This window comes from Rhododendron vialii, chromosome 10a (genome assembly GCF_030253575.1).
Source record: "Rhododendron vialii isolate Sample 1 chromosome 10a, ASM3025357v1".
In the NCBI taxonomy this organism is placed as follows: Eukaryota; Viridiplantae; Streptophyta; class Magnoliopsida; order Ericales; family Ericaceae; genus Rhododendron; species Rhododendron vialii.
The window spans coordinates 1,651,105-1,666,517 of record NC_080566.1 but is presented as its reverse complement, the minus strand read 5'-3'; the positions used below and the strand labels follow the sequence as shown (position 1 = coordinate 1,666,517).

The following is a 15,413-nucleotide window of genomic DNA, read 5'->3' as shown; positions in this document are numbered from 1 at the left end:
GTTTTGCAAGACAGTTGGCCGGATGAGTGTCCTTGCGATCAACCTTGATTAACCTGCGAAAAACTAACTCGGAGAGTTCTCGGCCAAAGTTGTGGAAATGGGAGTCAGACCAACCTGCAGCTGGGGGGATTACCCAGAGCAGGTAAGTTATATCCATGGAAGTCAACAAAGTTTACCTCTCCAACCACCCTTTAATTGTAGTGTGAAAACATAAATTTTTAATAGGGGAAACCAGAGAAAAGAACAAGAAAACAGTGTCGGACACTCAAGCAAGGAACCAACAAATAAAAAAAACCTAAAGAGGGGACCTGAGCCCATCATCTTCTATTGATGTTGTCCCCAAGATGAGGTTCCATTTCCATGTGCTTGTTTAATTTCATTTAAGTTCCTTATTGTTAAATAATTACGTATATTATATCTACCATCCCCATAGCCATATCCATAATGGCATCTAGTTTTTTGAACATTTTTTTTTTCTTCATCTCTTTTTGATAACCGGATAACCGAGACAACTTTGGCGCACTTCGTCCGGGCCCTGGAATTAACGACCGGGCAACCCTTCAGTGACTCCAAGGTTCGAAATGTGTAGGATTTGAAAATGAAATCTCGTGAAAGACACAAACATTTATTTGCTTTCTCTTACCAATTTAGCCAAACCTCTTTGGGTTTTTCTTTTTCATCTCTTCCTTTTACTGCAACGTGTTTTTCGCTTGGAATGGACTCACTGGAGACTACCATTGGTTCTCAAAATCTTTCATTTACGTAGACAATATATAATTTAACTAGATAATTTAATTTACAAAATACTACTCCAGTAGTTGTTTGATTGATTTATATTTTTTTAGTGAAATAATGACTCTATAAGACATACTACTATCTTATAAAATAAATATAATTCAATCATAAGGCGAATACTTTCGATCAATCAGAATAAAGATCAATCTCGTTGAGAAAACAAAGAATTAAGCAATTATATTCTAGTAGTTGTTCAATTCTATTATGTTTTTTTTTCTAAAAAAAAGGGACCATTCTAATAAAATGAAAACTATAATCCTATCATAAGGATCATTTTTGCGATCAAATTTGACCCAAGATGATGTTCATAGTCAAAAAGTTCGGACTTCCGAGTGCGACAAGCTGATGATTATATATCTTTTTCTTGTAAAAATGGAATGGGAAAAAAATATTGAAAATTGTATCAAGCTGATGATTCTAAATATTTTTGTTGTTAAAACGGAATGGAAAAAACATTTTAAAAATGATGTACTACAAAATAGCACTATTTCAAGTGGACTTCACCGTTTCTCTGATGGGTGCATGACTTCGGCGGCTATTTATATCATCAGATCAGATCAAGAAAAGGAAAGAAAAGCAGAGCACTTGTTCCATGCTTGGCGAGTCGATAAATACCCCTAATAAATTCCACCCATTTCACCTCAAAACCCCTCTTGAGAGCTTGATTTTCTCTCAAAATTTTCAATACACAATTCAGATATTCCTTTGATTCTTTATTATCTCCGCTCCATTCCCAATTAAACAGAGCAGAGCTTGTTTTCTGCTCATATGTTTGCTGTTGAAGTGTTCCTCTGAACATTTTGTTGGTCTCTAAAATTTCCATTACCTATTCGCTCTGTCTCCTTCTCTAACACCCATTTATGAACTTGTCTGTTGGCTATATTTGTGGATGAGGGCAATTTAGGAACTGGGATGGTGTAGAAAGGTTTTGTATTTGTGGGTTTTTGATAAGTTTTGAAGAGAGAAGGGAGATGGGATCTGGGTTTGGGTTTAATTCCATGGGAGAGTTCAATTTGGAAGCCAAGTGGGTGATTGATCCGAAGCTTCTCTTTGTTGGTCCCAAGATTGGAGAGGGTGCTCATGCCAAAGTGTATGAGGGAAAGTAAGTCAATTCTTGGATTACCCCATTTTTCTGCATAACTTACATCTTCCAATTCTTTTTCAATCGGTAAAAGTCAGTATTGTTGGAATAGTTAAATTAACTCCGTGGAACGGGAGTTGAACGCCTCGTTTCTCCTAGCACCTAAGTGCAAGCTGATGCCATTGGGCCGAAGGCCTCTTGGCTACATCTTCCAATTTGATTGTTTATCATTCATTTTTAGTCTTATGTGTGTTTTTTTTCTTCTGATGTGAAGCTTAAGCATAATCTCCCTTTTGATTAGTTATCAAAAAAATAAGTCAATTTTTGTTGGAGTACGCCATTTTTCTGCATAGCTTATGTCTTCCAAGTTGATTGTTTATCATTCATTCATTTAGACTTATGCTTTTTTCTGATGTGAAGCTTTAATCACTATCTCCCTTTTGATTATTTATCTATTTAAGAAGGAAAAGGGTTTAAGGGACGTAGTGAAGTATACAATGATTAATCTTCTCAGTCTAGCTTTAGAGATGGAGCAATGGAAGGTGAAGAATTTAAGAGCTTTCTCATTGATGTTGGCTATATGCATTTTACATTAGGCAAACTTTCTCCACTAAATGCCGATTAGTATTCTTTAGAGTTATTTGATATGATCACTTGACAATGTGCTTTCTGCTTATGCTGTTTTTCAACTAAATGGTTTTGGTCATATGGTGTACTCCAGATATAAAAACCACAGCGTTGCGATTAAAATGGTTCCAAACGGGGACACCCCGGAGGAGATTGCAAAGAGGAATGGTCGGTTTGCTAGAGAGGTTGCAATGTTAACGAAAGTTGAACACAAGAATTTAGTTAAGGTAGTTTTTCTAACATTGAAGCAATGTTTTTTGTTTTTCATTTTTCTGTATTTCTTGCCTTGTACGGATGTACCAAACAGATGGAGGAAGTAAATGTCAGTATGTAGTTAGGTCAATGACATTTGCCAATGAGTTTTGTGTAGAATTGGATTTGATTTGCACTTCTGAAAAAATGATTGGGTTCCACTTTATGTCTGCAGTTCATTGGAGCTTGTAGGGAACCTGTGATGGTGATAGTAACTGAACTTCTATCGGGTGGGACCTTGCGAAAGTATTTGTTAAACAGGAGGCCAAGGAGCTTGGATATGCATGTAGCAATTGGATTTGCACTTGATATTGCTCGTGCAATGGAATGCTTACATTCTCATGGAATTATACATCGTGACTTGAAACCTGGTACTAGTTTTTATCACTTGCCTTAATTGGAATGTCGATTTTTTAAGTTTGAAATATTACCCAAATTTTGCCAGTATGCGGAGTTTTGGTCCTGTAATTGCTGAAACTAAATGGTAATGTAGAGCTTCTTCATTTGGGCATTGGCTTCTTCATTCCAATACCTCATTGCAGCTAATCAAAAGGAAAACTGGGACTATTTCTACTGCCATAAGTTATTGTTCACACTTCCTGAAATAATGAACATTTTGCGTTCGAGGTTCTTTCCTTTAAGAGAGAGTTGAAGGAAGCTTGTGAAGACTAATTTGAATACCATGAAACTACCAGCATTAATCCGAAAATATGTTTTCTAGTAGTGTGGTATGAACTTTCTTTGTCCCGAGACTAACTACTTTGAGTATCCAATATGCAGTAGAGGGTTGCTGGTGATGTGAGCAGAGATTTTCTTTCAGTTACCAGTTTTGTCCATGGACGTAGTTATTCTTTTCAGTATGTGTTATAACGATCCCCTTGAGGTTGTGTTCGGATCAAGGACTTGTGGAGGATTTATCATGAAAAAGAATATACAGGGGATTTCAATTCGCAAATGAAGATACATTTTCATTTCTCTTAGCAAGTCCCTCCAAAATCATAGATCCAATTACAACCTAATCATAGTTGAATTCAAAATGATTGGATGCCGTTCTGAACCTAATACATAAAACTCATGTTTCGAGTTTAAATTTCCCATGATCTCTGACTATGCCATGTTGAACGGCATTCTATATGGACTGGTACAATTCTTCTGTTGGTTATCTTGTATGGGTCACGAAAATTTTGTGTAACTTAACTTGGCATTCTGGTTTCTCTATAGTCACCAATATAGTTATTCTTTTTTTCCTCTCTAGATTCCCCTATGGTTTTCAAGAGTCGTCAGTGACAAAGATGATGATTTAGTTTCGGCGTAATTTGTTTTCCAGAGAACTTACTCTTGACGGCAGATCACAGAACTGTTAAACTGGCGGATTTTGGTTTGGCCAGAGAAGAGTCATTAACAGAGATGATGACTGCAGAAACCGGAACTTATCGATGGATGGCTCCCGAGGTAAAATATTGACTGGTGCACAACTTTTTCTCTTTGATTTGCTTTTTTGTTTTCCCGTCGGTATGTCTTCTATGAGGGGTGATGTTTGGCACTTAAATAACTGATTACAAGGTTATCGGCCAATTCTATTGCAGCTTTACAGCACAGTTACTCTAAGGCAGGGAGAAAAGAAGCATTACAACCACAAGGTGGATGCCTATAGCTTTGCAATAGTATTATGGGAGCTCATTCATAATAAGTTACCATTTGAAGGCATGTCAAATTTGCAGGCAGCATATGCAGCTGCATTCAAAGTAATTTCTCTCTCTCTCTCTCTCTCTCTCTCTCTCTCTCTCTCTCTCTGATGAGTTTCGGCACAAAGCGTTTTTCGGCCATGATTTGAGGTTCTGCTTTGTTTGTTTTTGTATCAGAATACGAGGCCAAGTGCCGATGACCTCCCAGAAGAACTTGCTTTAATTGTGACTTCATGTTGGAGGGAGGATCCAAATGCTCGGCCTAACTTCAGCCAAATCATACAAATGCTTCTAAATTATCTCTGTACAATTTCACCGCTAGAGCCCATTATCCCACCTAGGATTTTTGCTTCTGAGAATGCCGTATTCCCACCACAGTCTCCTGGTTTAAGTTCCTTGATGCCTGTGAGAAGGGACTTCGGGGAAACTCCAAATACCCCTGCGGAAAACACTAGAGGAAGTTTCTTCTTCTGCTTTGGCCAGTGCACTGATCGGGAAAGCGGTGTTTGAGACGTGGATTTGGAGAAGAATTGCAGAAGGGAAGGAAATGACAAATGGAAAGCCTAAGAGAAATGAAGTGAATAGTCGAGATTTCTCCTTTGGTTCCCTTTATTCGATGATCCTTTGCGTATGCTGTATTTGGATCGAGGATTTTGAATAAAGAAAAGGAAAAAAGAAAAGAAAAAGTTAAAGGATTTACCCGTTGTGAGTCATCGGATCCTTGTTTCTGGAACGGTGAAAATGGGGCATGATCACTCCTCCGGCGGTTCCAAAATTGGACTAGCAAAACGAAGCTAGATGAATAACAACCTTATAAGTTACTACTACTAGTTTTCATAGGGGAAGATAACAGTTTTGATCAAGTTTACAGCTTTGTCCCCAATAGGAGATCTTTATAGGTAGCATTTAACATTTCCCATCTGTTAGTGAGATGCGGAGGAATTGTTAGGGAGTTGGACTTTGGGGGATTCTGTGATGTATTATTGCTCAAAAAGTCATGTAACACACCTTCCGGGCACAACTCCGACACAATTGTATTCAGAATAATGTATGCAGCGAGTCCACATGCATCGAACGATTCTGGACGCATTTCATGGTTTTTCTAGGCATGTGGGCCTTGCCGTGTTTTTCTATGCATTTCATGGTTGTAGAGAGTACCGGAGTATTGTTCTCAACTCTAGCTTGTGCCTTAGCCTTGTTATCTCAAAGTTTTGCGATGGCCTTGCCATATGCCTGAATAAATTCAAAAAGCTTTCGATGCAGTTTTTTATTTTTATTTTTAACAGTATATAGATTCAAAAAGATTTAGATGTACTTTCATTTTTGACAAGAGGTTGAAATACTATTAATTAAGGATTTTGTTAAAGATTCACCTTAAGGCACTTGTTAAGAAAGTATTACTCCCTCCGTTCCTAAATAAATGTCCGGTGCGCAAAACTAGGCTTTACAAAATATGCATATTTTTTATTAAAAAAATTAATTTTTTTTCACAATCTAATAGAACTCATTGCTATTTATTGATTTGTGAAAAAAAATTAATTTTTTTTAACGAAACAAATGCATTTTTTTGAAGATCTAATTTTGCGCGCCAGACATTTATTTAGGGACGGAGGGAGCAGAAGAGTTTAACCACTTCGACTTTCATAGGAAGTTGTAAATTGAGTAAATGTGACCGTAAAGTCAATACTAAAAGTAAAACTTAACGGTATTTTAGTATTTTTCTCTATCTTCTACGGGTTAACAAGTTCATGAACCCGGGGATTCTGTTCACCTTTAGGACTGTTTATCTTGACAATTAATGGTTCGGATTTCTTTAAAAAATAGTAACTCTTTCCTGGAACAATTTTTTAAAATCTTGACCATTCAAAACACTTTTGGACGGTCCGGATGGAGAGCAACAAGGTCAGCTTTGTTTGTATGTATGTATGTATATACTTCAGCTCGAGAGCTCATTTGAGCCGAGCCGTTAGTAGTTCGGGCTCATCTTGTTAAGAAAACGAGCCTTAAAACTTGGCTCGAGCTCGTTCGTTAACCTTCCAAGTCGAGCTTGGACGAGCTCATCTCGAGCCGAGCTGAACCTCAAGCCACTCGCGAACGGCTCGGCTGATTTACAGCCCTACTTATGCATGGATGGGTGTGTATTTGGGTGTGATTGTAGCATGGTTAGATAATTATTGATCAGTGAATGAACTACAAGATGTTTTATTTTTATTTTTATTTTTTTTATAATGAATGAACTACAAGATGTTTTAAATAAAAAAATTAGTCTTTGGCCGATGGAAAAAATAAAGAATTAAATCAATTGCAGTGCCACAGTGATAAATGATAAAATTATCTAAATACAATGAAAAAACATTGGTAAATGATTTTCACACCCCCTTTTTTGATAAAGAAACTCCATTTTTTGTCCTTTAATGAAGCTTTTGTGTGTATTTTTTCACTAAAAGACAAGAAAAAGAGTTTAGTTATCAAAAAAAGAGTGCAAAAATCATTACCCAAAAAGTTTTACAAAATTCTAGTGGTAAGGCCATCCACAGTGGTATAATCAAATGCCAATTGTTTTTAAAGTTAACAATGTTGTTGCAAAAGATCGCTCACAATGGTATAATCAAACTTAGCAACATCCTTAGAAATAATCAAATTTTAGGCTTTGAATAACCAAAACTAGCAACCTTTTTCAATAATCAAAATTTGTGGTAAGTTTACTAGTTCCAAAATTTGTATACACACGTGTTTCAACTGGTATTTTCTTTTTCTCTTCTTCGCCTACTCTTTTTTTTTTTGGTAAAAAAAATAAAATTAAAGAATAAAAATTTTATGTAGCCAAGCTTCTTCGCCTATTCTATGTCTTCTTCACTTCATCCACAAACTATTTCTCTTTCTTTTCCTTCAAAAATGAAACTCATCTCTCTCGATCATCGACAATTCAACTCATCGTCGCTGGATTAAGGTGTTTCACTCTTCTTTCCTGTTTCAATTCCCACACCCTCCCCCCCCAAAAAAAAAAAAAATCATAATAAGAGGGAAAGAAGTCACCGATTTTTTTTTTCCAAAATTAAGAGAGGGAATCGATATATTTTAACCCTTAAAAACGTAAATTGAGGAAAGTGAATGACGGAAAATAGAGGGGGATAGAGATAGAGAGTGAAATTATAGTGGATCCCATATTTTGATTATGGACTAGAAGTGACCATAGTGAAGCTTAACAATGTTAAGCTTAGAAACCTCTTAAATGAATAATCAAAAGCTGATGTGTCAATTTTTGATTATCCTTTTTTGATTATACCACTGTGGATGGCCTAATGGATGGCATTCGGGTGTAGGAAGAAAGAAATATTTGCTGTAGGAGTATTTTATTTGCTGGTTGTATGGTACCATTATATCCCAAATAACATAAGAAAGAAATATCGGCATAATATACCAGTATATATGAAAACAAGACAAAAAATTGTGAGAAATGATTTTTACACCCTTTTTTTTTATTTTCACACTCTTTTTTTATTTTTTTAGTATTGATAGTGTATGTATTTTTTTTGCCAAAAGACAAAAAAAGAGTGTGAATATGAAAAAAGAGAGTGAAAATATTCCTAAAATTATAATCAAAATTTCAATAATTCAAACTACCACCACACCCAATTTACACACCATAATACACACACTCATGTGTAAGTGTAAGTGCATGTGAAAGTTGGATTGGGCCGGGAGACCCTTGCTGTCCTAAGGGAACATCATGGGCCTTATCCGGACTTTCTATGCTCGGTAATGGTTAGTTCAAATTTCATCCGATCCAACAAATTTCAGTTGTTCAGCCGAGATGAAATTCGAGCCGTCCGTTGCCGAGCATAATAGACGATTCGGATTTGGCCAACACGCATGACCCAATTGCTCGGATTGGGTTCGTGAAAGTTTGGTGTGGTCGTATTTAACTCTCAATTACTCTAGAAGGCGCGCACATCCTGGTACATATACGAGCTCCTCTCTCTCTCTCCCTCTCTCTCTCTCTACAGGGAGATGAAGATTATTCTGGTAAAGATGGTACGGAGCTTCACCGGTAAAAACCCTAACCACAAAATCCTCCCTTTCGTTCTTTATTCAGCTATATTTATATGTCGCCTCTGCATTTTTCCATAACCCGTCCGTCTATGGTGATTTTTATTTTCAACCTATGAACGTGCAATGATTTTCGTTGGTTGAATCGTTCGTTCTTATGCCTATACTTTTTCGTTCTTATGCCTCTACTTTTCTTCCCGATTTTGTAAATTTCTTGTGTTTTATGAACTCAGAAATTCTTTGTAAGGAGAGAGGCCTAGCGGATGAAGTCCATGCTTGGCCCTCATCCGAACCAGCTCAATCTCGGGCCCCTATCATCGATCAGAACCCCGGGTCCAAACCAGAGTCGGTGGTTCGAGCTTGTGAAAATGGGAATGTGATCCAAAGTAAGCTCTGGTTTGACTTACCTATTTACTGCTATTTGGTTGTACAAAACATGAAAAAAAAGTATTTTACACGTAAAATATTTTACCTTAATCGGTGGAATAACTTGCGGACAGAACTGCCGTAAGTCATTTTACGTGTTGCATGAGCTTTTGCTCCCCAATTCAATCCACCTCAGCATCTCCCCACCTAAATTCAATTTCTAGCCATAAATAAATGTCCCAATTCCCCTCTGTTGTCTCCCTCTCAATTCCACATATGCACATTCATATATATTACATATACTCTGTTTCATAGGATCTGAATAACAGAAATCTTCTTGTTTTGTGCATTATCTTTTTCAATCAGGAGAGGGAGCGATCGCTCTTAACAGTTAAGAAAAAATAAAAGTGTTTGAGATGAATGGCCGAGTTCTGCTTAGATTATCCTCTTGGGGCAGTGTCTTTTGTCGGCAAATGGGACCGTTTGCGATGGATTGCCATTCAGTTGGCAAATACTTCACTAATGATTCACTAATGATCTCGTGAAGATAATGCCAAATTTCATCATTCACTTACGGACCACTACTCATCTCTTGTCCTGTCTGCTATCACTGAAAACGGGGTATTTTTATTTTTTATTTATTTTATGATTTGGTTCTATCTTGACTAAGTTCCACTTTCCATTTTGGCCATTAAAATGTCAAGTTTCACCAATTATTTTTGAAATATAGATGGAATGTCATTACAAAATAAGAAATTCCCTATCGTCTACCTGTGGAAGGGTGGAGTTATTTTCTCTCATGGGTTCTCACAATGCTGTAGGAGAGTACGCATGAAATTCTTCAATAACTTTCACCATTAACTTGGTGGAGGGCATGTGGCATAATGCACATCACTTGCTACCTTTTACAATGCAATAACAATGTGACCTTAGTGTCCTATTTGTATGTCTTCTACTACCAATATCAAATGAGAAAGTTTTGCAGATCTCAAAATTTTTTTTTTACGGGGGAGTAACACTAGTGAACTATTTATGCATCCCCTATTTTGGAGTTATCGATGCATTTGGATTTTCTAGAGAGCATGAATATCCATTTGCATCAAACAACTCGCCCAACACAAAACCCTTGAAATACACAAAATCAACAAGAAGACGGTTTGAGAGATTTGGCTGAGATGGGCAAAGCATGGAGGACTGTACCAAAACATTGGCCTGATTCCATAGTCAATGCATGGATGAGCATTTATAAATTTACCGTTGCACACCATTGGTCAAATTCAAATTACAAACATCTCCCACTTTACCGCCAAGCCAGGAACTTGATCCAACACCGCAATGAAGCCCATTTGTATGGGTTCTCTGTTTGTTTTCTATCTTCTTTCTTAAGTACGTATAAATTGCAACAAGTAACTTCTTTTTATTTCTTTGTGAAGGATCCTTGGGCATGTAAAAGGGTTTTGTTTAACCACAAACTGAACATGATATATAGGCTAACATTATCCCTCTTCCAATGTGGTTAGCTTCAATTTAATGATGTCCATTTAAGATTGCATTATATAAACGTTTTGTATAATTTTTTCGTAACTCCTAACACTTTAAACTGGGACGTGGCATTGAAATCGCTCAGTTTAAAGTGTTGGAGCTACAAAAACTCATTAAAAAAAAAATAGTTATGTAACATAGTTTTGAATGATCAATATTTACCTAAAGCAAGTTGTACCAAATGGAAGGTTGTTCTTGTCATCATTGTGCAATTTCTCAAACACTTGGGAGTTGGGAGAGAGATTGTGTTAGCCTATGTCATGTTCAGGTTGTGGATGAACAAATCCCTTCTACATCCCCAAGGGCCCCTCACAAAGAAATAAAAAGAAGTTAATTGTTGCAATCTATACGTTCTTAAGAAAGAAGATAAAAACAAAGTACGAGACAAAAAACCAACTGAGAACCCATAGAAATGGGCTTCATTGTGGTGTTGATCAAGTCCCTTGCTTGACGGTAAAGTGGGAGATGTTTGTACTTTGAATTTGACCAACGGTGTGCAATGGTAAATTTGCAAATGCTCATCCATGCATCGACTGTGGAATCGGGCCAAGGTTTTGGTACAGCCCTCCATGCCTTGCCCATCTCTGTAGCCAAATCTCCCAAACCGTCTTGTTGTTGATTTTGTGAGTTCCAAGGGTTTTGTGTTGGGCGAGTTGTTTGATGCAAGTGGATATTCGTGCCCTCTAGAAAATCCGTATGCATTGCTGACTCCAAAATGGGGGATGCGTAAGTAGCTCATAAGTGTTACTCCTCCATTAAACAAAAAATTATATGAGGTTCGCAAAAATTTCACCTTTGTATTGGTAGTAGGAGACGTATAAATAGGACAATAAGGTCTCAAAAGAATGTGGATTGTGCCGCATGCCATTCACCAAGTTAATGATAGTCATTGAAGAATTGCATTCATTACAGAATTTTTGTTATGCATACTCTTCTAAAGCATTGTGAGAATCTCATGAGGAAAAATAAAAATTTGAGAAACCGTGGGACAAGAAGTTGGTAAATTAGAAAATGGGCAAGACATGAATTCGCAATACCTTATATTGGTGTTTTTTATGAAGACTAACAAAGAATCAAATAGCCAGAGCATTTCTAAAAGCAATGTAGAATTCTCAAGTTACATACCGCAAAAACATAGTGCTGAATGTTAGTGAGCCCGAATTCATTATGTTTGATGCCAGACTTGCATTGATTCCACCTTTTGAAGTACTATTGATGTGAGGAGAGCCTGTCCGATTTTCTCTTTCTTTTTAAGTTATATTCTCAAAGGATTTCTTTTTATGTTACACTTACATTGTAATGCCACAATTATTATTGGAGATGGTATATGATGGCCGAGTGATGCTTATTAGCATAGCTATGAAAACAACCTTGATCTTTCCTCACCTGCTTAGCATGGCTCATGAACTTACACATGAATGCTTATTTGTGTGTAAAGTTGATGGGAAAATAAAAGCAAGAAGAGAAGCTTACTACTTGTCTGGATAACTAAAAGAGGTGAGAGATGTGAAATGAACTAAAAAGGCTGAGTTTTTATTGGTCCATTTTTGTTTCTCATCAAAGCTCTCATTCTGGTGAGATTTGGTAAGAAACCACAATCTTTTCTTTTCTCCTTTTCTCACAATCCGAAGGCCCTGCTAGAGTCTCTCTATAACACATTCAACTAATTGGTAGCTCCCGAAAACAAGTCTATGCCATTTTTGCATTGTGCTACTTTGAGGATTCTCCTGGTGTAGCGTAAATGTCCAGACTGCTTTCTGGCGCTTCCCTGTTGGTTAAGCTTGTAGAAGATCTCCTAGACTACCTCTGTCGTTCTTATTTACCCACCAGGTGTTTGAAGTTTCGATTTAAACTTTTGCCTTATGTGAGTTGGCTGATTTACGACAAAGGATTTGCAGCCAAAGTTAAAATTGCCAGTCTATCTCCTGCATATCAAATCAAAGACTGGAGCAAATCGTGACTTCCCAAAATGCCATTCTCGCATTAACAACAGCAATGTAAGCTCAAACTCTTTCCCGTAGCTACTTTGGTTTGCTCCATTTTTTCAGCTTATTTTTGCCAAATTAGTGTTGTGCAGAATCGAGTTTTCCATAGATGGAGTTAGGTATTCATAAAAGCGGCTGATAGTAATTGTTAATTGTCTTCACATTGCTTTTTCTTGTATAGGTTGCCATAGAATGGTGTGGATCATGACTGATGACAGGGGAGCCAGTGACCGAGCCTCGGTGAACGGCGGCCGTAACTGGATCATGACTCATTGGTATACAATAAGAATTTGTATTCCTATGTTGCTCTCGACGATTCAAGAATAAATGATACTTCCTCCGTCCCCTTTTAAATGTCCTACTTCGTAACTCCAACTCATTAAAAAAACATCATCATTATACCTTTCACATCAACTTTTTCCTTCACTTCCCCTACTTACCTATCATCATTACACTTTTTACTCACTAACTTTTCAAAATGGAATCTACTTTTAGGGACAAAATAGACAATGTACCAACTTTTACCTACTAACTTTACCAAATGGACACTTATTAAGGGACAGCCCAAAATAGAATACTGGACTATAATAAGGGGACGGAGGGAGTATGTCTTTTCTCGCCTCACACGTAAAAATGATCCTATAGTAGATAAAAATACACCGCGTGGAATTGCTGATCTTGAGAACCTAGAACTTGATACCCCTCTTGGTTTCCAACAACGTTCTGTAGGTTCCTCCCGTCCCTCTTCTATCACTATTTTTGCTGCCTGTCAAAATTCATTAAACACATATAGTTTCTTGTGAATTTTTGCAGGATTTGTCCTTTGGTTCTCACGACAGCAGCTGGCTGGACGTTTTTTAGGAAAACAATCGTTTGAGCTTGAAATTTCCAAATGGGTGCATCCCAAATTTGCATCATCCGGAAAGAAAATCACCTTATTTTGTTTTCACAAACACCTCTGCACTGGTGAAGGGCTGTTGCATGGAGAAAAATCATGCAAGGCCATAGAGTTGTTTGGAGCCGACTCTGTGATCAAAGGGGAAGTGACACTACGATTCAAATGCCTAATTCCCTGTGATTCCTTGTCCCACAGAAACTGTTGAGCTGCCACTAATTCTGTTGTTTATTAGTACGTTGAGCGCTATTACTTCAGTACAGATCAAACTGCGTCGCTTGTAAAATATTGCTCGAGACAGCATGATGTGACAAGAAAATGATAACTTAGTTTAAAAATTACGAAAAGAAAGACAAATGAAGTTAAGAATTGTGGAAGGAAAGGATGTGATAATTGGAGAACCTAAGAGGAATGAGAGGCAGAATCCAAGTTTCTCTCTGGTTCCCCTGTCCTCCTTGATGTGCATAATTCCTTTGTGCTGTAGTTGGATCAAAGATTTGGGTAAAGGAAGGGAAAAAGTTTAGGGATCCAACCATTTGACCAGTTGATCTTTCATACTTTTCTATTTCCTTTTCGTTTTCCTTGCGCAGATCATGGATCCAATTTTGGCCAGTTAGATCTTTCATACTTTTCTATTTCCTTTTCGTTTTCCTTGCGCAGATCATGGATCCAATCGCAGCCCCACGAATACATGATTCCGGAAAACGTGGAAATTGGGCACGATCAATCCTACGGTGGTACAAAAGTTAAGACTAGCAGCATCAAGCTTGATGAATAGTAAGGTAGTTTTGCAGGTAAATATAACAGGTTTGATCAAGTTTACAGCTTTAGCTACGATAGGAAATCTTTATAGGAAGCATTGAACATTGTTTTCCGTCTGTTAATTAGTGGTGAGATGAGTTCGAGTCTCCATTACTGCGTACCTTTGGAAGCATAGTCCTCCTTATAGTTTCGTCTTGTGTTTGGATCATGGATTTGGACCGTAATTCGTAAGGAAATTGATATTCGCGCTCAACTTTTTACCGATGGCGCTTCAATTTTAACGTGAAGTTATTAGCGCGAAAATCAGTTTCCATTTGTAAACATTCATATTTTAGCTAATTGAAAACGAGTTATATTTTCACTAATCCACTGATATATATCGTTGTGACCCAAAAAAAAAAACTTAAATTGAATATGCCATTTATTAAAAGTCAGTGTCCCATGATGGATGAGCATGACTTCATGTTTAATATATCATCTGATCAACGAATTTCACCGTACTAATAAATTCTTTAAATACCAGACTACGACCTTGTTCCAATAGGAATTTTTAGGATTTTTTTGGGTTTTGTCCTTATTTGAATTTTTTTCAAGACGAATCGGAAAAGTAAAAAAGTGAGGCGTAAAACCAACAAACGCGAAAAAAATTTGAATGAGGACAAAACCAAAAAATAGAAAAAGTGTTAATGGAATGGGTTCTACATCGCTCTGCTTGCAAGTATAAATGGAAGTTTGTTTTTTTTTTTTTTTTTTTTTTTTTTTTTTATGTCTTTTAGATTCAAAAAAAGATAATCAGATGTGATTATGAGACAGACTCCTAATATTGCGGATCGTGGGTCATCGCTCCATGGAAAAACACTGTCTCGGCACGTCACCACCGAAACTAATGGAGGTTTTTTTTGTTTGTCATACGGCATACATCAGTGGAATTAAGAGAGTTTTAGTAAGTTAGCAGGTTAGTCCACATGAAGTCCAGAAGCCGTCCATAACCCTTAACCTCAAACACGCCCCCGCGGAGCTCAAACCTAGGCCTCCAAAGCAATGCCTCGCACCAATTGCACTTCAGTGGGTTTGGCAACTAATGGAGGTTACAATGCACAAACATCAACACTCCTATGACACAAACTGATTCTCACTCCGTGCTCTCTATGCATACACAAATAGAGGAAGAAGAAAACAGAGAAAAAGCTAGAGGCAATAGTTTAATTCTTCACAGGTCACACCAATTCTCTCCTCATGGAGGCTAGAGGCAATAGTTTAATTCTACCGATTTGAAATGCATCGATTAATACCCACCGTTGAATTTCCAATGTTAAAATTCCCATTTCTAGCTCTCGTGGAGTATAAAATTCCTATAGATACACTATTTGCAC

General features: G+C 37.2%; 1 protein-coding gene and 1 long non-coding RNA gene across 4 annotated transcripts; both read left to right on the top strand.

The window, feature by feature from the left end:
• The first annotated feature begins 1,316 nt into the window (after positions 1–1,316).
• On the top strand, positions 1,317–5,529 carry LOC131302649 (serine/threonine-protein kinase STY13-like). The gene is made up of 6 exons (XM_058329393.1): positions 1,317–1,897; positions 2,598–2,730; positions 2,931–3,126; positions 4,083–4,207; positions 4,342–4,500; positions 4,618–5,529. Exons 1-6 carry the CDS (start codon positions 1,767–1,769, stop codon positions 4,948–4,950), a joined length of 1,077 nt encoding a protein of 358 aa, XP_058185376.1. The 5' UTR covers positions 1,317–1,766; the 3' UTR covers positions 4,951–5,529.
• Positions 5,530–11,249: 5,720 nt separating this feature from the next.
• Positions 11,250–13,655, top strand: LOC131302651 (uncharacterized). Of its 3 annotated transcripts, none has more exons than XR_009191854.1 (4): positions 11,250–12,395; positions 12,565–12,658; positions 13,029–13,108; positions 13,197–13,655. It is a non-coding gene; the product is annotated as an uncharacterized LOC131302651 (long non-coding RNA). The 3 variants fall into 3 exon arrangements; XR_009191853.1 differs by having other exon boundaries at positions 12,565–12,724; positions 12,989–13,108; XR_009191855.1 differs by having other exon boundaries at positions 12,565–12,724; positions 12,989–13,108; positions 13,177–13,655.
• Positions 13,656–15,413: the final 1,758 nt, after the last annotated feature.

Coding starts and splice junctions, on each gene's coding strand:
- LOC131302649 (XM_058329393.1), top strand. CDS start 1,767: ATGGGATCTGGGTTTGGGTTTAATTCCATGGGAGAGTTCAATTTGGAA. Junction 1,898..2,597: donor GCCAAAGTGTATGAGGGAAA/GTAAGTCAATTC, acceptor GGTGTACTCCAG/ATATAAAAACCACAGCGTTG. Junction 3,127..4,082: donor ACATCGTGACTTGAAACCTG/GTACTAGTTTTT, acceptor TTTGTTTTCCAG/AGAACTTACTCTTGACGGCA.